Source organism: Thalassophryne amazonica, chromosome 4, assembly GCF_902500255.1.
Source record: "Thalassophryne amazonica chromosome 4, fThaAma1.1, whole genome shotgun sequence".
Classification (NCBI taxonomy): Eukaryota; Metazoa; Chordata; class Actinopteri; order Batrachoidiformes; family Batrachoididae; genus Thalassophryne; species Thalassophryne amazonica.
The window spans coordinates 141,216,080-141,238,740 of NC_047106.1; the positions used below are offsets into that span (position 1 = coordinate 141,216,080).

The 22,661-nt window shown below is 44.4% G+C and overlaps 1 protein-coding gene across 1 annotated transcript in view; it reads right to left on the reverse strand.

Annotated features, from left to right (window-relative positions):
* Window positions 1-22,661, reverse strand: part of fat3a (FAT atypical cadherin 3a) — a 451,004-nt gene that overhangs the window by 427,716 nt on the left and 627 nt on the right. The window contains exons 2-3 of the mRNA XM_034168868.1: window positions 5,680-5,683; window positions 420-3,749 (exon numbers count right to left, since the gene is read on the reverse strand). Coding sequence (XP_034024759.1) covers window positions 420-3,726 — 3,307 coding nt within the window. The 5' untranslated portion in view covers window positions 3,727-3,749; window positions 5,680-5,683. The remainder of the gene's footprint in view (window positions 1-419; window positions 3,750-5,679; window positions 5,684-22,661) is intronic.

Below are 22,661 nucleotides of genomic sequence, written 5' to 3' on the forward strand. Positions count from 1 at the left end.
TCTGTCCGTGATGGTGATTTTGACTGTGTGTGACTTTGTTATGAAATCATACATACAAATCAATCAGACATAATTTGCTGATCAGTATTTGCTTAAGATCATCCATCTCAGACCATGTTTTCCTTGACCTATGAGAAACTACTTCACCAAACTATTTCCACCAAGTTTGATCCATCTTGGCTTCTTGGTTGTTGAGATACACAAAAAAACAAAGTTGATTTCGAGACAATGTTCTCCTTGACCGTTCATAAAACTATTCCAAAGTCTAATCACCTCCAGATATCTATCCAGATAACAATCTCACAAAAGTTAGAAGGAAATCCAACAAGTCATTTTTAAGATACCTTACACATTGCCAATGTGCAGGGTAATTTTAGCAGCATCAAAATCATGACAGTAGTCAGACAAAGCAAACTCACCTGTCTCTTCATCGATGGCAAACCGGCCCAGCCCGCTCCCGTCACGGATCGAGTACTGAATTTCTCCGTCTCTGCCACTGTCGTCGTCGTGGGCAGTGACATGGATTAGGGTGGTCCCAATGCGTGCATTCTCTTTTACCAATCCTGACAGGGCAAAGTGGGTGAAGTACGGCGTGTTGAGGTTTTCATTCACATCTATCACCTCCAGCTCCACAAATGTGACAGACAGAAGGGAAACGGGCCTTCCTTTGTCCTTCGCCCTCACAGTGAGGTTATAAAACTGTTGAGTCTCATAATCCAGCTCCTTCGTTAGTCGAATAGCCCCACTGGTTCTGTCTACCTCAAACCATCCGTTATAGTCATTAACAAGAGAGTAGCGAACCTGGCCTCCCAACCCCAGATCTGGGTCTTGGGTTTCTAACCAGGCCACAACAGTTCCAACTGGGAAGTCCTCAAGGGCCTTGGCTCTGTACAAACTGGGAATAAAGAGTGGGGGGCAGTCGTTAACATCCTCCAAAATAATTTTCAAAGAGGTGACAGAAAACCTCTGGCTCCCTTTCTCTGCTCTGTCCCGAGCCTCAATCTTCAGGTTAAAAGTTGCGATAAACTCCCGGTCAAGTTGACCAGCAACATACACAATCCCAGTGGTGGAGTTGATACCAAATTGTGTGACACTGGTCAAAACTGAGTAGATAATCTGCCCATTGGATCCAAGATCTTTGTCTGTGGCCTCGACTTGAATGACATCTGTACCTATGGCTGTGTTTTCAGGTATAACAATTCGATAGCCTCCCTCTTGCAAAAACTGAGGTGCGTTATCATTGGCATCATCAATGTAGATAGCAAGCAGACGCCAAGTGGTTTTCTGTGGCAGCCCGAAGTCATAGATAGTTAAGTTGAGGAGATAACGATCTCTCTTTTCTCTGTCCATGGGCTGGAAGACCCTGATGAGGCCAGTCTCCATGTCAATAGTAAAACAGCTGTCAGTGTTACCATCTGAAATCGAATAGAGAATCTGACCATTGAAACCTGTATCACCATCGTACGCATTCACCTTGAACACACTCGAACCAGCCTCCAGGTCTTCCCGCACTGCTATATCTGTGGGAAACGCTTTGTCAAACTGGGGTGTTTGCCGATTGACAGAGAAAAGGTCAATAAAGCCTTCTTCAATTTTGGGCTTGGTGCTGGCTTTGGACTTTTTGAGTAACTTCTCTGCTAACCTTTGAGCTACTCTGGTCTCTTTGCAGTTGAAACCTTTGGGTGATTTTCCTTGAACAACTGAGATGTTAACAAACATGGGGTCAGAAAAGTTCTCACCATCTGTGGCAGTAATTTTCAGACTAAAGATGCCATTCTTTGGACTGGCAGTGGCTAGGGAATGCCTCAATGCTAGTACCCCTGAATCTGGGTTGAGGTCAAAATACCCCCATTCATTCCCTGAAATGATCTTGTATTTTACCAGCTCTAATTCATCTACATCTATTGCAGACATGGTGGTGATCACTTCATCTACTGGGAAATCTCGAGAGATGGCCCCTTGACATGCTATCTTCTCAAACAGCGGCTGATTATCATTGACATTCTCAATGTTGATGGTTATGTTGACTTCACTCTCTCGCCTGTAAGGTGAGCCCCAGTCTGATGCCCTTACAACAAACACAAAACTCTCTGATGGTGATTCAAAGTCTAATTCATTTGTGGTGCTAATGACACCAGAAAACTGATTAATTTTGAAGGGTAATGGGTGAAGGCTGGAAATGCTGTAGGTTATGTAGCCATTTTCTCCTTTGTCTTCATCCACTGCGGAAACTGTTAACACACTCGTACCAATTGCAACACTTTCATTTACAAAAACCTCATAAGACGACTGAGCAAATGTTGGAGCATTGTTGTTAGCGTCCTCAACGGTGACTCGAACCTTAACCCTGAGCTCACTATCTACTTCCAACACTTCGAGATTAAAAACATCCTGGTTGAACTGGCTTAACCAGCGAGTGGTGGAGATCACGCCCGTTAACGTGTTCATCTGGAAGAAAGCTGAATCCGCTGAGGGGGTGAGGATATACTCTGCGTCTTCAGGCTCTGGTTTCAGTCTAACTGCCACTACGATTGTGCCTGGCGGCGAAATTTCATTCAGACTAACATCATACAACTCCTGCTCAAATTTAGCTTCTGCTGCTTGCTTTTTCTTGACCATCACTTGGACAACCTTTAGGCTGGAGAACCTTTGTGGGGTACCCTTGTCTTTAGCTTGTAAAGTGAGGTTGCAACCATAAGGGTAGACCTCCCAGTCCACCGACTCTGAGGCCTTCACTGCAAACTGACCTTCCTCAGAACTTTCTATGAAAAATAGCTGTGAGGAGTCTCCAGCAACAATGACCACAGAGTCTATCTCTCCATTTAAACCTTCATCCAGGTCCACCACAGTGACCATGGCATACACAGGATTTTTATTGAGCCATGATGGGATGAGAGTGACAACATGCATGACTGGAGCGTGTTCGTTGACACGCTCCACATGGACGAAGAGCTTGGCCGTGCTGCTGACCCCGTTATTCCCGTACAGTTTCATGCCACGGTCCACTGCCAGGATTTCTAAGTCATACCGGTTCTGTTCCTCAATATTTAGTTTTCCACTGAGTGAAATGACCCCACTGGTTGGGTGTACTGTAAATAGATCCATATTCTCCTTGAAAAAATAGTAAAACTCTCCATTCGAGCCAATATCCGCATCAGTGGCTGTAACCTGTGCTATGCTAGTCCTGAGAGGGGTGCTCTCCGCTATCGTGACAGAGTATGTGGTGGGAGAGAACAAGGGTCGGAGGTCATTCATGTCCAAGACCTGAATACTGACTTTCGTCCAGGCTTCCAGGAGGGCCTCACCCTTGATGGAAGCTTTCACTGTCAACACATAATTATCCTGAATCTCTCTGTTCAAAATGGCTGCGTTTCCGCCTTTAGTCCTGACGCGTAAGAAGCAGAAGTCTCCGAGCACGTACTCTTCTGCCTTGAAAAATCCTTCATCGTCGCCTGAGACGATTCTGTAGCGGACCTCCCAGGAGCGCAGCGCCAGGTGGATGCCCATTTTAACTTTACTGTTGGCGTAGGTGCGTGCTGCAGAGTTCTCGTAAACTGTGGTCTGGTAGACGGCCTGAGTGAAGCCGAAGTGCGGAGCATCCTGAGGAGCTGCCTGGGGGTTCCGGCCACAGCAGGGCAGCGGCTGGAAGAGCAGCAAAAGCAGCAGAAGGGCCAGGCCGAGGAGAGGAGCTCGTATGCCTGCCCACTGGCCCATATTCACATCCATCCCATCATCACTCCATCCTCAACCTGAAAGACAAGACGGACAGAGAGGTTAGCTGCAGGGGGCGGAGTTAAAGCAGTTAAAGGCCAGCCACACATCCATGACTTGACCTTTGGTCCAAAAAGATTGATTTGACTTGAGTTTGTGTGCGAGTTTGGTGGGGGTGGGTTCTCAGCACACGGTTTCCAGGCAACCAAAATGAATGCTGACATCATTCTCGTGTGGCCTCCGGACACGGATAGTCAATTGCAAGTTTGAGAAAAACCAGAGGCGGTTTGAAATGGAACAAAATAATTGTATGTCAAGAAAGAGGAGTGTAGCATCACCAAAACAAACAGAGCACGGAGTGAAAGGACGGGCTGCCGCACCGTGACCCCGTCATAACCCTGCCCCCAAAATACACAGAAACTACAGTCCTCCATCTCAAAGCATGTCACATGTGCAACAGCAAACCAGATATGGATTTGAAAACCGAGATCCAAATAGCTGCTGTGGACGGAGATTCAGAAAGAACTCGACTTTGAAAGGAAGCGGCCACAAATATGTGCCAGTCTGGTCTCTGGGACAGAGCCGGACCCGCTAAGTGCCACGTAGTGACCACAGGAGTGCCACAGCGATGCAGGATTTGATGATTCTGCAGAGTTGGCCGCACGGCGCGGAGAGCAGGGCAGGAGCGTGAGCAGCATGCACAAGAAACACAGTGTGCTCGTGCAGCAGCACACACCTCCTTCCTTCAAACAACAATCAGAGATTCTAACCCCAAAATGACCAAAAACCACTGGAGCTGAAACAATGCAGCGAGACGCCTCCGTTTAAACACGACGCCGGAGCCAGCGAGGGCCGAGCGGCTGAGAACGCACACCGCTGACGGGCCAAAAACAACAAGGGTGTTCCGCTGTGACCTTAAACTGTCATCACGCTGTCAGCTTCACGCAGCAGGGGGGATTACCGGACACGTCTCACTTCAAAAAACACTGCACGCACCTCCGAGCAAGGCACTGCATCATGTTCCTCTCACTGCTGCATGCTGTTACACACACAATTAAAAAAAGGTGTCATCCACAATGTTCTGTGCAGAGATCATCTCAGAAAGATGTTAAAACACAAAACAACTTCTAAATAATTCACAGAAAAGAGTGTAAAGATTTAAAGACTAAATCAAAGACCTTAAACATGAGTCACTGGTTATTATCCTGTTTGTTTTGGTGGAATCGTACAGTCAACTGTCAAATTAATCAGGTATTTCATCTCCAAACAGGCTTTATGTTTTTTAATAAAACACACAAACTGTTTTCTGATGTGATTCTCCATCTTTTTTATTCTGAGAAACCAACATTTCTCTTGAGAATGTTCAAAATGTTGATATTCCAGACACAATATGAAGTGAACTGTACGGGAATAATGAAGTGAGTCTGGGTGTGTCAGAAAGGCCAAATGGACAAAGACGGTGGGAAATCATGGAGCTTATGCTACAGTTAAATGCTGGTCAGCCCATTCAAGAGGAGCAGAACAAGTGCTGATGGTGGAGCAAGAGCAAGAAGACTAAGAACAGCCACTTTGATCCAGAAGATCCATGATGTGGTCCTCACTTCAGCTCAGAACATTTCAATCATACTTCATATTTATGATACACACTGAGCCCCAGCCTCTGTGCCATAAACAAAAACATCACACACACACACACAACACTCATGTGGGATCACATTTAACCAAAAGTCCCATTCATACAGAAACACGAAGGTGCCAATGGGTTTTGCACAATACATGTGGACTTGGACAAAGTTTTTTTTTTTTCCCAATCTGCAGCGCTCTCCCCAGACAATAAAATAATGGCGCTGTGCCGTTATACTCTCATCACAGTGCCGTTATAGTTTGCCGTCATCTTGTGATGTTTATTTGATTTGACAAATTATTCATCAATCTTCATCAAAACCACTTAAAGATATCAGTCGTGACTCTCCTTTCTGCTGATTAAACTCACTAACCGGGTCTCTTGTCTGTTGTTGCGGCAAGAAACGTGAATTGTCCGTTTCACACCGGACAATTTTTATTCATTCATCATTAATGTGCCTGTTTTGTGGAGCAGCGGCAGCACACCAGCTCACAGGTGTGGACAGGACGCTTCACCGGGACAGGACGCTTCACCGGTTTGTAAGCTGAAGTTATGGTCCCTCATGTAAAAGGAAAAAATAATAATAATATCCTCCGTGTGTTGTTTTTGTGGGACTTCATTGATTAAGCACTTTTCCTCCAGGCTCCAACTGATTCATCTCTGCCGCTGCCACCGTCTGTTAATGTCTGTTACTGACTGTTACTGACTGTTACCGACTGCGCGTCTCTTCTCCAGGCCACAGGTCTGACTTATGAGAAGCTCTCTCTCCCTCTCTGCTCGACTCGCTCCCGCAGCTCTTCCGGTGCGCTTCCGAAAGTCCAGTTGTTTGTTTGCTTCAAGCTGTCTGCTGGAGCATGTTTGAAGCCCAGTTGCCATAAAAAAACTCTCCATTTCTGTTGAAATTTGCTAAATCCCCGACCATGTGAAAGCATGTGTTTTGAGTAAGCTTGTCTGTGCACCTTTAGGTATTATTATTTGCTGTATGTATTCAGAAATATTTACATCTTATTATTTTCTGTATGTGTTCATTTGTTCGTATTCTCTTTTAGTGATATTTTCTGTATAGGTTCATTCAGAAGATTGGAACATTAACACACACAGATGCCCAAAGGGATTATGGGTAAATGTAGCCTCCACTCATACAGATTGGTTGACTAATTCATTCTATGTAAAAACAAACACAAGTGAATATAACGTATGTGTTGGCATTTACAAATAAATGTGCTTTTGTGAAATATGTCATTTTTTTCATTTGTTAAATAAAGGCATTTGCAAAACCGAAAGTCTGTTAAGTGATTCAGGTCGACAACCGTGTGATATAACTGGGGTCAAATATATAGAACACTGTCACCTACCGGTGCCCAGAATTAGTGCATTATTTTAAAATGAACAGATATGTGTTATATTTTCACTTTGTACATTTTAAGAGTTGACAATGTAGTTATTCTGTCTGGATTCATTTCAAATCAAAACCATAAGTCAAACTTCTTTCCTTTTCAAGACGTCTGCCTCATGGCTAGACCACTGTATGCTGTCAAGGTAAATGATGCTTCCCTACAGCAGTGGGTGGGGTGCACAAAGACAGAGACGCTGACTCATTGGCTGTGTTTGGGTTTGCGATCACCTTTGACTCTATCAGAACCATGGGTGGTGTTTAAACTCAAAATTGGCTTGTTAGTAGCTGAGAGTGTACCAGAGACAATACTGAAAGTTATGTTAGCGGTTAGCTGTAGCTTCCGATAATTTTTTTGGCAGTTTATCGGTTTAGCGTTATAAAAGATAAATTTTCATTTAGCTGATTAGCAGTTATTGACGCTAACTTTTTGGTTAGCTGTGCCCATCACTGCTCTTAAGTTGTATATTTAGAGAAGACTGAAGTTGCAGGAAATGTCCCCACTTGTACTTGAAAGAGTCAACATGCTGAAGCTTCCTCCTCCAGAGGAGTAGGAACGACTTCCTACTGGGGAGAACACTGAGCTGTGTAAGAATTATATGTGCCTTGGGGCAACTGTTTGTTGTGATTTGGCGCTATATAAGAAAAAAGTTGATTGATTGAAGTTGATTGATTGATTATTTCCTTGGCACGTCAGCATATAAAATTCAAAGCTGATTTTAAGTGTTAGACATGCAATACTATCTCTTGTTCTTCAGTGAAACCAGGGTGTATATATATATATATATATATATAACAAATTTGACAAAAAAAAAAAAAGGTTATCCTCAAAAAACTGAAGGATAAGAGTGAGGGAAGCCACCAAGACACCACATTTCTGAAGGCATTCCAAGCTTCAGTGGCTGTGTTTGGAGAGACTTGTCTTGCTTCACCATTCATGACTTCATGATAAAATGGAAAAAAGGCTTGTTCAATCTAGGCTAAAGTTTGCAAAAAGACACATGATAGGTGCACCTTCTGTGGTCCAGTGACCTGCTGGTTCTCCAGTCAGCTGTTGGTGAGCTCATAAAGTCCATAAAAGAGCTGATGGTGGGGAAAGCTCCGGGAATCTGAGGCACTAGAGCTGAACTCCTTCAGAAGGATACAGACACTGGTCTGACACTGCAAACACCGTTTCAGTCTGTGAGACAGGTATCATCCCTACAGGCTGGACGGAAAGACATGTTGCCCCAACTCCAGAAAGGAAAGTGTGGCCACCTAGATTACAACAACCACAGGGGTTATGCCCCTATTCCACACAGCGCCCTTCCTTCCCGTTTCATCCTAACTAGCAAATTGGGGCACATTTCGAAGCATCAGAGTACCTTCTTGATCATTCTTTTGCCAATCTTAACAAACTTGGTATATGCAGTAGTTACGGCCATCATTGGCACCAGTTTTAAAATTGGGGTAAAATTGTCGAGCTGTTCAAAAATTTCATCCCGATTTGCCAAATCGGCATCATTACGCGGTCATGTATGGGTAATTGTGGTCTTAACAGTTTCAATTATGTTCAAACATCTTTAAACAGGGCAGGCCTAGTGAGTACAGCTTGAAATATGCTTGTTTGTGCGCCATCGAGGTATTGAGTTCCACCAACTTCTACTAAGCACCAACAATGTTTCCTTCCCCTAGTAGACCTTGTCCCTATTATGTCTTCCAGAAGAATGGAACACAATGTTTTAAGTCCTGGTCATTTCAAAAGGTCTGCTTTCTCTTTGAATGTAACGTCAGTCAATGTAACACCAATTTTAGGTGCAGTACTCTGGGCTCATAATTACCCTGGATCCTGATCAACATCCAGGCTTTCAATTACAGTGGGGAAAATAAGTATTTGACCCCCTACAAAGAATGTTGAGGTCTGTAATTTTTATCGTACTTCAACTGTGAGAGACAGAATCTAAAAAAAAAATCCAGAAAATCACATTGTATGATTTTTAAATAATTAATTTGCATTTTATTGCATGAAATAAGTATCTGGCCCCTAGAAAAACAAAGCTTAACAATTGGTACAGAAACATTTGTCTGCCATTACAGAGGTCAGACGTTTCCTGTGGTTCTTGACCAAGTTTTCACACACTGCAACAGGGATTTTGGTCCACTCCTCCATACAGATCTTCTCCAAATCTTTCAGGTTTGGAGTTTCAGCTCCCTCCAAAGACTTTCTATTGAGTTCAGGTCTGGAGACTGGCCAGGCCACTCCAGGACCTTGAAATGCTTCTTACGGAGCCCCTCCTTAGTTGCCCTGGCTGTGTGTTTGGGGTCACTGTCATGCTGGAAGACCCAGCCATGACCCATCTTCAGTGCTCTTACTGAGGGAAGGAGGTTATTTGCCAAAATCTCGCACTACATGACCCCATCCATCCTCCCTTCAATACGGTGCAGTCGTCCTGTCCCCTTTGTAGAAGAGCACCCCCAGAGTATGATGTTTCCACCCCATGCTTCACTGTTGGGATGGTTTTCTTGGGGTTGTTCTCATCCTCTAAACATGGTAAATGGAGTTGATTCCAAAAGGTCTATTTTGGTCTCATCTGACCACATGACCTTCTCCCATGCCTCCTCTGGATCATCCAGATGGTCACTGGTGAACTTCAAACAGGTCTGGACATGTGCTGGCTTGAGCAGGGGGACCTTGCTGCCCTACAGGATTTTAAACCATGACAGCATCATGTGTTACTAATGTAATCTTTGTGACTGTGGTCCCAGCTCTGTTTAGGTCATTGACCAGATCCTCCTGTGTAGTTCAGAGCTTTCTCAGAATCGTCCTTACCCCACAAAGTGAGATCTTGCATGGAATCCCAGACCGAGGGAGATTGACAGTCATCTTGTGTTTCTTCCACTTTCTAATAAATAATCATAACTGTTGTTGTCTTCTACCAAGCTGCTTGCCTGTTGTCCTGTAGTCCATCCCAGCCTTGTGCAGGTCTACAGTTTTGTCCCTGGTGTCCTTAGACAGCTCTTTGGTCTTGGCTATGGTGGACAGGTTGGAGTGTGATTGATTGATTGTGTGAACAGGTGTCTTTTATACAGGTAACAAGTTCAAACAGGTGCAATTAATACAGGTAAAGAGTGCAGAATAAGAGGGCTTCTTAAAGAAAAATTAACAGGTCTGTGTGAGACAGAATTATTGCTGGTTGGTAGGGGGGGTCAAATACTTATTTTATGCAATAAAATGCAAATTAATTATTTAAAAATCATACAATGTGATTTACTTGATTTTTTTTTATTTTTTTTTTTAGATTCTGTCTCACAGTTGAAGTGAACCTATGATAAAAGTTACAGACCTCAACATTCTTTGTATGTGGGAAAACCTGCAAAACTGACAGGGGGTCAAATACTTATTTTCCCAACTGTACTTCAAATTGGTGTGACACATGAGCAAGGTTTAAATCTTACCCACCAAATGAGCAAACACGCAGGTGTTTTTTGCTTTGGCCATACAAATACACCAAAACAAAAGTACATGCAATGTCAGAAATGTTGCAGCAAACACACACACACACACACACACACACACACACACACACACACACACACACACACACACACACACACACACACACATATATATCACTGTGTTTGTCTGCTATATGATATATTTAACTGAAATTGCTGATCCAAACAACTAATGATTTCTAAAAGAAAATCATGGAAATCATCAGGGGTGTCCAAACTTTTACATACCACTGTACATACACAACACCAAAGCTAACCTTAACCCCCCCCCCCCCCCCACACACACACACACACAACAACCCTAACCCCCACAGAACTCCCCCCACACACAGCCCACCCTCCCACACATTCACAGCAATTAGTAGCCAAAAAAATTAATAGATAAATATTCAAATTTTTCATTCATGTTTTGGCCCCCGTTTGTTTGTTTATGTTGTTGTCGAGTCCTATTAGGGTCTTGTTGGGGTTTTACTTTGTTCTGCCTTTTGTCTCCACTGCCTGTCTTTGTCACATTTCTCGATCTTCTATCTGCCTCGTATCTTGTCATGTGTCTCAGTCACTCCCAGCTTCCTTTTCTGGCTCCACAGCTTGTCATTTTCATGTTATGTGTTCTCTCTCATTCTCTGGAGTTGCCTCCTGTCACTTTCAGTTTCAATGTCTCTCCCTCTGTCATGATTTGTCCCTGCTCTGTCCATCATCATTATGTTTTTCTGTCATTCTGTCCTTATTGATTCCTTTTTGTCTGCTTTTTTGATCATCTACTTATATTGCTTTTGTATTGCTTGTTGTATTCTGTTCGTCATACTTCAGCCACATGTTGAGTTCTGTTCTTGTTTAGTTTAGTTTTGATCCACTGTTTTTACCACATTAGTCTTTGGTTGTATTATTTGTGTCGGTTGTGTTCCAGTTTAAACTTTTGATTTTCTTGTTGCCTGCTTTTCTATTTACGGTCGAGTATTAATCTTTTCTTGTCACGATTCCACGCATCCTTTGTTCATTAGTTCTTCTTGGCCTTGATATTTTAGTATTGTTAAGTTTTGGTTATTAGTCATGTCCATGTTGTCACTGAACTCCCTTGTCTACACTCATCTCTGTCCTCATGTATTCACATCCAGTTTCATTTGTATCATTGTCTTCCACTGATCACTGCACTCTCTTGTCCTGCACCTGCACTTCCTCATCTCTGTTGGCCACACCCTGTTTTGTCTATCATCCCCTTGCTCACTTGTCACTGCACTCTCTTGCCTCACGCACTGTCTCTCATCTTTGTTTGTCCACGCCCTCCTCCTGCCAGCTCACCACATCTGTGTCATGTCACTGCCTAATTATCCTCTCTGTATTTAAGCCCTTTGAGTTTTGCGTCAGTTGCTTGTTCACTGATGTTCAATCTCCGTTCCAACTCTCGTACCTTAGTTCCTAGCCATAGTTCCCTGTTGCCAAGCATGCCTGTTTTTCTCCACCTTGTCTTTTCTTCCAGCCCTCGTAACTCTGGTTGCCATGCTTTGACCTTAGCCTGTAGTTTTTGATGACGTCCTTGCTTTACACCTGCCTGTACCGTCGCCTCGCTGACTGCCTTTTTGTGTCCCTGAACCTCTGCCTGAATTTTATCCTACCACCTGCTTGTGAGTGCATTGGTCCTTCTACCTCCTGCTGTGCCCAGCTCCCCTGAGAACCATGACAACCTCTACCTCCCTCTGGTGATCTTTTATGGCCTCAAAGGTTTTAGTCTTGTCTTGGTTTTTTCCACCCTCCATTGCCCTCTGCTGTTCTGTCAAATTCCTACACATCCTTAGTCTCTAACTGTCACCACCTGCTTGGGTCTGCACCTGCAACTGATGAGTAAGGCTATTTATAGTGACTCCAGTTTGTCTTCAGTTGTGGGTCCATTGTTGTCTCTATGGTTCTGTGCACCTGTATGTTTGCACTTTGCAGCTTGACTGCTTTAATGTTTCCTGTGACCACATCTGGTTTGAGGGAGTTTCCTATTTGATTCTGGGCTCCATGATTTGAAATCACGGGTTCTGCTGTGGCTCTCACCTGCCTATGAAGAGGTTTCCCTTCACCTCATCCTATCTTCACATTTGCCTTTGTCTTATTTCCACTTGTTACTAATAAAACTGCTTTACAGCCATCTTCCTTGTCTAAGCTGTCCTCCATCTAGGAGTTCAACCCAGTCTGCCTCAGTCCTGGGTTTTATTAGCTGTTCCCACTCCGAACTGGAGCAGTTTGTTTGTTTTTCTGTTTGTGAACAGCCTGGAGCCCACACGTTTTCATATATCATTATGATTTTTTTTTTTACTCAAGATTCATATCTTGATAGGCACTGATTAACTTTTCAAGGTTATAGTTCAATGTCAGGAAAAATCTTGGAAAAATCTTTAACACAAAATGAATTTTCAGAAAATTCATAACTCTCTCAAAAAAGTTCGGATTTCTTTCATATTTGAGAGTGTTATCAGAATCAGAATCGCCTTTATTGTCATTGTAATTTGCATTACAGCGACATTTGAGTGCAACTAAAAAGGTGCTTTCCGTGGTGCGAGTAATTTTTAGCCAAATAAAAGATAGTGAAATTTAACGGTAAATTATTCAGAGTATGTGTTGTGTGGGCCGCTGAAGAGGAGGTACTGCTGGCCCACCACCACCAGATGGCGCCCTGCTTGGAGTAAGTAAGTAAGTAAGCTTTATTTATATAGCACTTTTCACAGACCAAGGTCACAAAGTGCTTCACACGATATAAATAGACAATAAAAACAACACATACAAATATAGAACAATAAAATAAATTGACACTAAAATGCCAGTTTAAAAAAATGTGTCTTTAGTTGCTGTCTAAAAACATCCACAGAGTCTAGTGAGCGAAGAGAACAGGGAAGCTCATTCCAGAGGCGAGGTGCCACAGCTTTAAAAGATCTGTCCCCTCGAGTTTTAAAACAAGTTCGGGGAACCATCAGCAGGTTCTGATTGGAAGACCTCAAACTCCTGCTGGAAACATAAGGCTGGATCAGGTCCTTAATGTATTCCGGTTCCTGTCCATGTAGAGCTCTAAAGGTCAGCACGAGGATTTTGTAATTTATCCTGTAAAAAAACAGGGAGCCAATGTAAAGACTTGAGGACAGGAGTAATATGCATTCTCCTGTGGGCGCGGGTAAGAAGTCGTGCAGCAGAATTTTGCACTACCTGCAGGCGGGCCAGCTCTTTCTTACTGAGGCATGTAAAGAGACTGTTACAATAATCAAGTCGTGAAGAAACAAATGCATGCACAATCATCTCTAGCTCATTAAAAGCCACCATTTTGCGTAATTTGGAAATGTTTCGAATTTGGAAAAAACAGTTCTTAACGAGCTGCCTGGTGTGATGTTCCAAAGACATCCCTCCATCCAAAATGACACCCAGGTTACGCAGGCTGCCTTTAACAGAGCTGCTCAGATTACCAAGGTGATTCTTAATGACAGACATAGCACTATTTGGAGCTACAATCAATGTCTCAGTCTTATTAGAATTCAACTGCAGGCTGTTTTCAGTAAGCCATTCTGTAATTTTAGTGAGACAACTAATGAGAGAACAAATTTTCTGTGCTTCAGTTGTCTTAAAAGAACAGTACAGCTGCCAAGTCATCGGCATACAAATGGTAGGACACATCACAGAACTGCTGGATCAGCTTACCAAGAGGAAGGATATACAGCAGGAACAAAATCGGACCCAGGACTGAGCCCTGCGGGACACCCCACAAAAGATCAGCAGATTCAGACATTACATTGTTCACAGAAACACTAAAAGTTCTACCAACCAAGTAAGAGCTAAACCACTCTAATACAGGACCTGACATGCCAACCGTATCCCGCAATCTATTAATCAAAATGCCATGGTCAACGGTATCGAATGCAGATGACAGATCCAATAAAACCAGCACAGAACATTTACCACTATCAGCGGCCATCATAATGTCACTAGCCACCTTCAACAGGGCAGTTTCAGTGGAATGAAACAGAGTGAGTGCGGGCTTCAAGCAAGAGAGGGCGCCGGAGCCACTGGGAGTGACAGCTGTCACTCATCCTCAGCACCAGCTGTCACTCATTCATCTCATCACCATCACCATAAAGGCCGGACTGCAACTCCACCTCCTCGCCGAGAAATCAGCTACCATTCAGGTAATATTCTCTGCTGTACTTAACACTGACTAATAGTCTGAACTTCTTTGCAGCCGTTTTCCTGTGGGTGTTGCCTTATCTGTGGGATTGGCGTTTGGTGTGATCAGCGACGGCTTCGCTTCACACCCCAACCAGATAAGTGGTTAGACAGGAGCTGCACGAGTGTGTGATTGGAGGTGGAGGTTCTCCCTCCTTTACTGAATACAGACTGTGGGATTACTGAGTGTGTGAACTCACACTCATCTGGACTGTCTCTGTTCTCTGCCAGCAGTACCGGGTCTGACTGCTGAAGACAGCGGCCACCTGGGGCGCAGGTCTTGGCGGCTCCGGTGTTCTTCAGCTCCGTTGGAGGTGGAAGCTGTGTGGGATCCAGCTCTTCTCTTGCCAGGCGTCTTCTATCGTCGAGCCTGCCCACACGTCACTGTGTATAATTGACAGTCCACCATATTGTTATTGTCTGTACGTCGTTGTGCGATTCACAACATTAAATTGTTACTTTTGGCTTATCCATTGTCCGTTCATTAACGACCCCTGTTGTGGGTCCGTATCACGACACTTTCACAACAGTATATGTACAACTAATATATGATAGACATAAGATAAAATAAAATAAAATGAAATGTGGACTAAATAATGTAAAACAAGAATTATATACAACTGTGAAATCATACTGCATGAGAATATTGCACATGCTTCACAAATAACGCACAACAAACTTGAAGGTGCGGATTAGAGTGATTTGTTTTTGTTCAGTACAGTGATCGTTCTGGGGAGAAAGCTGTCCCTGAGTCTGTTTGTCCTAGTTTTGATTGACCTATACCGTCGGCCGGAGGGTCGTAGTTCAAACAGGTGGTTCCTGGGGTGGGATGTGTCTTTGCTGATGCTGGTAGCTCTGCTGAGGTAGTGAGAGCTGGAAATGTCCTCCAGGCTGGGCAGAGAGCAGCCAGTGATCCCCTGGGCTGTTTTGATCACCCTCTGCAGCGCTCTCCTTTCTGCTGCTGAGCACCCCGCCCCCACCACCCCCATACCAGGCTGTGATGCAGTACGTCAGGATGCTCTCGATGGTGACTCTGTAGAACAACACCAGCAGCTTCTCCTCCAGATCGTTTCTCCTGAGCACCCTCAGGAAGTGGAGTCATGTATGTAGTTATGTAGGATGGTATCCTGTATTAACTGAAAAAGTTTGATCCGGATCTGATCCAGATTACAGATTTGCAGATTTTGTGGCCATTTAAAGTTATCACTGAAAACCCCAGTTAATGTGCATTTTACATTATATCTTAATCAAACGTGCCCCAATCACTCTCATATTTGAAGTGAGGTGCAGACTGGTGCTCACTATCACCTTTTAATTTAATATTGAAAAGCCAATTTGGTGGACATTTTGCATTATATCTCAGTCAAAAGTGCCTCAGTCACTCTCACTTTTCTCTTATGAATTTACCTGCACCACCAAAACTGGATGGAGGTTCCAATTTTTGTCTGTTTGTCTTCCAGTTATCAGTCGAGAACCAAGTAGCAAAAGCAGTGACAACTTCAGCATAGCAGAGATAATCAATGTTCTGTGAAAACAGTCTGAAAAAGAATTGAGAAACCGAAAAAGTTGAAACACCACAAAAACCTTTGATTCAAGTGCATGAACTAAATACAGCCTCCTGACATTTGATCACATCTAATTTATTATGAAAAGTCATTTCTTACAGGACTTTGACCTTGAAATTTTTCCCAAGGTAAAATGTGTATAATTGGACACGCGTGTTGGCGGAGGTGAGTGCCCTATGATAGCGATCTATGATTTGAGTGAGAAAGATTAAAGGTGCCTTTAATGTGACTCAGTTTCATCTTTGATGTTACTGATGGCTTTACTCAAAGAACTTAGCATCTTAGCGACTTTGGGTTCCATAAGTATTTGGACCCTGCTGGTCTGCCCAAATACTTATGGACCACTTATTGGCCAGCAACTTTAAATAAATAATTAAATAAAGACAATTCACCTTGGCAGGAAATATTAAATTAGAGTTAATTAAATGTTCTTTACATCAGAGGTGAAGCAATCACAAAATCTCAGACCTGGGCATCGCCCTGGTAACATCTGTATGTGTTGCTGTTACGTGCTGGCAGATTCCCGCTGTCCAAACGAAGCATGTTGCCCTGAGTGACGTCTGCAGTTTGACGCTGAGGTCATGGAACAACAAGCCTGCAGCAGCCTGAAGCATCAGTGTCACCCACCAGTCATTTTCACCACGTGTCGCGATGACTGGAAAGCAGCGGAAAGACGTATAAACATTCTTTCTTTGAAAAACAGATGATTATGTAAAAAATAAGTCATTTTATCTGCTGTTCTTTTTGCATTTTTGTTAATGGACCACTTTACAAAGATGTGTTTTCACAGAAGACTAGAAAAAACCCCAGTTATTAAATATTGTGATTACTGAGGGGGTGAATATTTTAATTTCTGTGCCTCATTTTCTAAGTGCATAATTAGCATGACGCTGCGTCTATACAAAGTGGAGCCTTTGAATTAGAGAAAAACGGCATCACTCTGCTGAGAGATCCGTCGCTTAGTGTCAACGCTAAACAGCCTCTCATTAGCTTTTCATTAGCGGATAATTAGCTCTGAACCCAGAGTCAAACAGCAGCCGCGGACACGCTAATGGCTAACAGGCTTGCCGCGCAGCTGATAGAGGCCACAAAAGAGTGTGCACGATGAAATACTCTGTACCCCGAAACCATGACTGAGCTTTCATGGAACGCTGAGTGATCCTACAGTAGGATCCGGATCGAGGAGCCTAGGTCCTTGACCTGGATCTAGATCACCACAAAGTCAAGTGTTGTATCATAGCCTCACTGAGTGCACGTGCAAGCATCAAACAGAGTGTGATAAGACGTGCGACGGGCACACTGAGGGGCTGAGCGCCGCGCATGAATACGGAAAAAGACAGACCATCACGGCGCCCCCATACACATGCGGCGTGCACACCCAACAGCTGAGACACAGTTTAAAGCGTGTGTGCATTAGTGGCTAACAGCTACCGGCACGTCCACATGCGTCTTTGGGGATGTGGCACTCAGCGCACTAATGGATTCTGGCCTCTGTGGGTTCAGGGCAACCAGCCTGCCTTCATTAGCGCGGCACACGCGGGTCTGGATTAACGCTGTCAGAGACGCCACAAACAAGTGGTCACATATTCCAAATGAGAGCACACACTTGTGCCCTAATTAAACGTGCACACGTCCATTAGTCTGCCTGCGCTAATGTAGCACTACTGATGTTTTTGTTGTTTGCAGCGCGCAGCGCACTAATGGAGCAACAATTAACAGCACAACACTTCAGCAGTGAGACGCCCCTGCTGAGCCTCAGGATCTCTGCACCCCGGAGTCTGAGAGGTCACAGCAAGGTCAAAGTCAAAGTCAGACATCTGAGTGTGCACAAGTACACACACACACAGAGCCCCCCACACACGGACACACAGATATACACACACACTCAAAAACACACAACCACACACACACAGATATACACACACAGCCACACACACACAGATATACACACACAGATATACACACACAGCCACACACACACAGATATACATAAACACACACAGAGCCCCCCCACACACGCACACACAGATATACACACACAAAAACACACACAGCCACACACACACAGATATACATAAACACACACAGAGCCCCCCACACACGGACACACAGATATACACACACACTCAAAAACACACAACCACACACACACAGATATACACACACAGCCACACACAGAGCCCCCCACACACGGACACACAGATATACACACACACTCAAAAACACACAACCACACACACACAGATATACACACACAGCCACACACACACAGATATACACACACACACACACAGATATACACACACAGCCACACACACACAGATATACACACACAGCCACACACACACAGATATACATAAACACACACAGAGCCCCCCCACACACGCACACACAGATATACACACACACACACAAAACACACAGAGCCACACACACACAGATATACATACACACACACAGAGCCCCCCCCCCCACACACACAGATATACACACACAGCCACACACACACAGATATACACACACAAAAACACACACAGCCACACACACACAGATATACACACACAAAAACACACACAGCCACACACACACAGATATACACACACAGAGCCCCCTCCACACACACACACAGAGAGCTCCCTCCACACACGCACACACAGATATACACACACAGAGCCACACACACACACACACACACACAGATATACATACACACACAGAGCTGCTTCCCCACATGGAGATATACATACACACAGATCCAACACAAAAACACACACAACCACACACACACACGGAGACCCCGCACACACATATATACATGCACACACACAAAAACACACACACAGCCACACACCCACAGAGCTCCCCCAAACACGCACACACAGATATACACACACAAACAAAAACACACAGCCATACACACACAGAGCTCCCCCACATGCACACACAGATATACACACACAAACAAAAACACACAGCCATACACACACAGAGCTCCCCCACATGCACACACACATATACACACACAAAACAAAAACACACAGCCATACACACACAGAGCTCCCCCACATGCACACACAGCCATACACACAGCCATACACACAGAGAGCTCCCCCACACGCACACACACACACACACTGCTGACACTCCCACACTCCACCCGGGGATTAGTCTCTTCCCACAGAAAGCGTCAATTCTAACGGATAAATGGTGCACTGTTTTGTTTGCGGCTGCAATCACTGAAGCAGTTGTGATAAGTTTAGTTTTTTTTGGTTCCCAGAGAAGGGAAGACGAGGCAAATGGGAGCAGTCAAGTCAGTAACCCTACACAGCTAACCAGAGTAGCTCCGAGCTCAGACAAAGTGTCGTGTTTCTGTCCCCGGAAGTAGAGAAATTATGTCGTATGCTTCATATTTTACCCCTTCAGCGCCTACCCTCAAACAAGGCTGCACTGCCCAATTAATAACATCTGTAACTAACCAGAAGCAGCTGATAGTAATTTAGTGATTAACCACAACCAATAGAGATTAGTTAAATCATTTAAGACGTCAACCCTGACTCACTTCTCCATCTGCAGATGTGTTCCTTAGCCACCTCCACCCCGCCACCTCCTGTTGGTCCCTGTCTCCTCTACTCATCGCCTCTATTGGTTGCGGTAGCACCATGGTCACTGTCCTATGTGTCCTCCTCCACCCCAATGCAACCAGTTGGTCCCTGTCCATCACCGGGGGGTAGGTTCCACCCTTTCTTTCTTTGACTCCAGGGGTTGTTTAGTGCCCTGATTCCCAGAAGAGGGGACCTGCCCCAAACTAAACTTTTTCTGCCAAATTTACATCACCAGAGTCCTGATGGTAGAAATGTGCACCACTTTGGTGTCTGACGTCTGGTGTCAAAGGCCCTTTAAAGAATGTCTTATACTGAGCTACCTAATTGGCAAATTCCCAAAAGCAGTGTTTCTAACTTTACTGTGGCCACATGAAGCGTGAGTGCAAACAAAGCAGGCACGCTGACTAAACACCAGTGACACGACTGTTTAATATTATTATTATGACTTAGATAATACAGTGTTCATTTCATTCAGTAACATATGGGTTAAAAGCAGGTCTGGTTTGTTATCTACGTAATTCATCAATGTGAACCATGGTCAGCAGGCAAAAGCTACAAAATATTTCCTCTTCTGCCTCCATGAAAATTTTATCATGCATACAACATGATTGACTGATGAATCTCTTACGACGTAAATTATTCAAACGACTGTGTCATGGACGGCACATATCCATGCAGTCTGCACCTTTAACTTTATGTAAAACAATCCACAAAATCACAAGGTTGTATTAATCTTGTGTGAATACAAGTGTGTCTGTAAAATGAGTTTTCTGCTGTTTATGTTGGGAATGGAGGCTTGCAAGAAGACTGTTGTCTAAAAAATAGTCCACAGCTCTGAATGTGGTGGTGGTGGTGTGTGTGTGTGTGTGTGTGTGTGTGTGGGGGGGGGGCACCTATAAAACCTCTGCCAAATCAACATGCAGATCCACCCTGGATCTGCTGTGGTGACCCTGAGTGAAAAATAAGGAACCAGCTGAAGGGACTTTCTGGCAGTGTTCCACCAACCTAACACTGAAGTAGGTCTGTGCGTGTGATGATGCGTGGCATGATATCTGTCCAAATCCAAACGACACACAAAGACACATGTGCTTCTGTTTTGCATTTTTTTACCCACTAAAAACATGTCAAATTGTGGATGAAACACCAGCGTCATGTTGTGGGTGTGTCTGGAAGACAAACAGACTGCCCTGACATGCAGGGGTCCAAACCCAACACACCGGGGACGCTTTGTGCAAAGTGTGTCTGAATTACTGTTGTACTGCTGAACCTGCTGCTTCACACACACACACACACACACACACACACACACACACACACACACACACACACACACACACACACACACACACACACACACACACACACACACACACACACACACACACACACTCACCAAGACCAAGGACTAAAAACATGGGCCAGTAAAAGTCCATCAATCACAGCCCACCTCTATAACCTCCAGCATGGCAGCACAGTGTGTGTGTGCGCGCGCGTGTGTGCATGCGTAGGTGTATGTGCAAGCTTTGACCAGCTCCATCAGATGGAGTGGCTCAACAGAAATTCAGCCCATTTATTTATTTCAAATTCACAACCAGACGAGGCTAACGGTGCCAATACTGTCTGCTCAGCAACACAGGTTGGCCTTGGAACACGGGTCTACAGGCCTTTGTGACATCATGAGGTAGACTGAAATTACAGCCAGAAGTGCGACCAGCTGTAAATATTCATCTTTGTGATGTCATACAAGTGCTTCTTTAAATAACAGAGAGAAACTTATCAAAGTTTAATCAAATGTTCCCTGAAACTACCATCACACCACAAGACGGTTCAGGAAGGACGGTGGAGCACCTGGAGATCAGGACCACCCACTCTGCCCATCACAGAACCCTGCAGCAGACACAATACCTGTACAACATGTACACATGCACAAACACATAAAACATTCAGCAAACACATTATACACACAGTATAGACAGTATGGATGTGTCTGGATGGCTCAACATCTCATGGCTGACATGCTTATACAATGGTGAATTGACATTAGGGACAGTACCTCTGTAATGGAAAACTGGGGTGGTGGTCCCCATTTTTTTTTACAAAGGAGACTGAAGAGCATGTTCCTTTTATAGAGGAATCACACTTCTCATCCTCACTGGGAAAGCATATGACAGGGTTCTAGAGAGGAGACTTAGATGTTAGTCGAACCTCTGATTCAGGAGCAGCAATGGGGGTTCCGTCCTGGTCACAGGATGGTGGACATGGTCTTTATCCTAGCAAGGATATTAGAAGGGTCTTGAACGTATGGCCAGCCAGTCTACATGTGTATTGTGGGTTTGGAAAAGGCATACAACCGGGTTCCTCAAGGTGTCCTGTGGGGGGTGCTGCAGGATTATGGGGTACTGGACCCACTGCAACATGCGATCCCGTCTCTATATGTCCAAAGAAGGAGCTTTGTCCGCATACCTGGCATAGCATCAGACCTCTTCTGATGGAATTTGGACTCTGCCAGGGCTTCCCCTTGTCACCAATCCTGTTCGTGATATTCACGAACAGGATTTCAAGGTGTAGTCAGGGACTGGAGGATGCCTAGTTTGGTGACCTCAGAATTACTGCCCTACTTTTGGCAGATGATGTGGTTCAGTTTGCTTCATCAGGTGGTGACCTCCAATGTGTACCGAGCAGGTTTGAGGCCAAATGTGAAGCGAGTGGGATGAGAATCAGCACCTCCAAATCTGAAACCATGGTCCTCTGTCAGTAAAGGGTGGATTGTTCTCTCTGGGATGGACAGAGTTGTTGTCCTGAGTGCAGAAGATTAAGTGGGGGTAAGTTGGAATGTGAAATGGATAGATGGATTGTTGCGGTGTCTGAAGTTTTATGGATGCTACTGGACCATCATGGTGAAGAACGAGCTGAGCCAGAAGGTGAGACTCTTGATTTACCGATTTAGACTCCAATCAGCAGATATGGTCATGAACTTTGGGTAATGTGTGAAAGAATAAAATTGCAGATATAAGTAGTGGAAATAAGATTCCTCCGGTGGGTAACTGGACTATCTTGCTCAGGAGGTCTTCCAGGCACGCCCC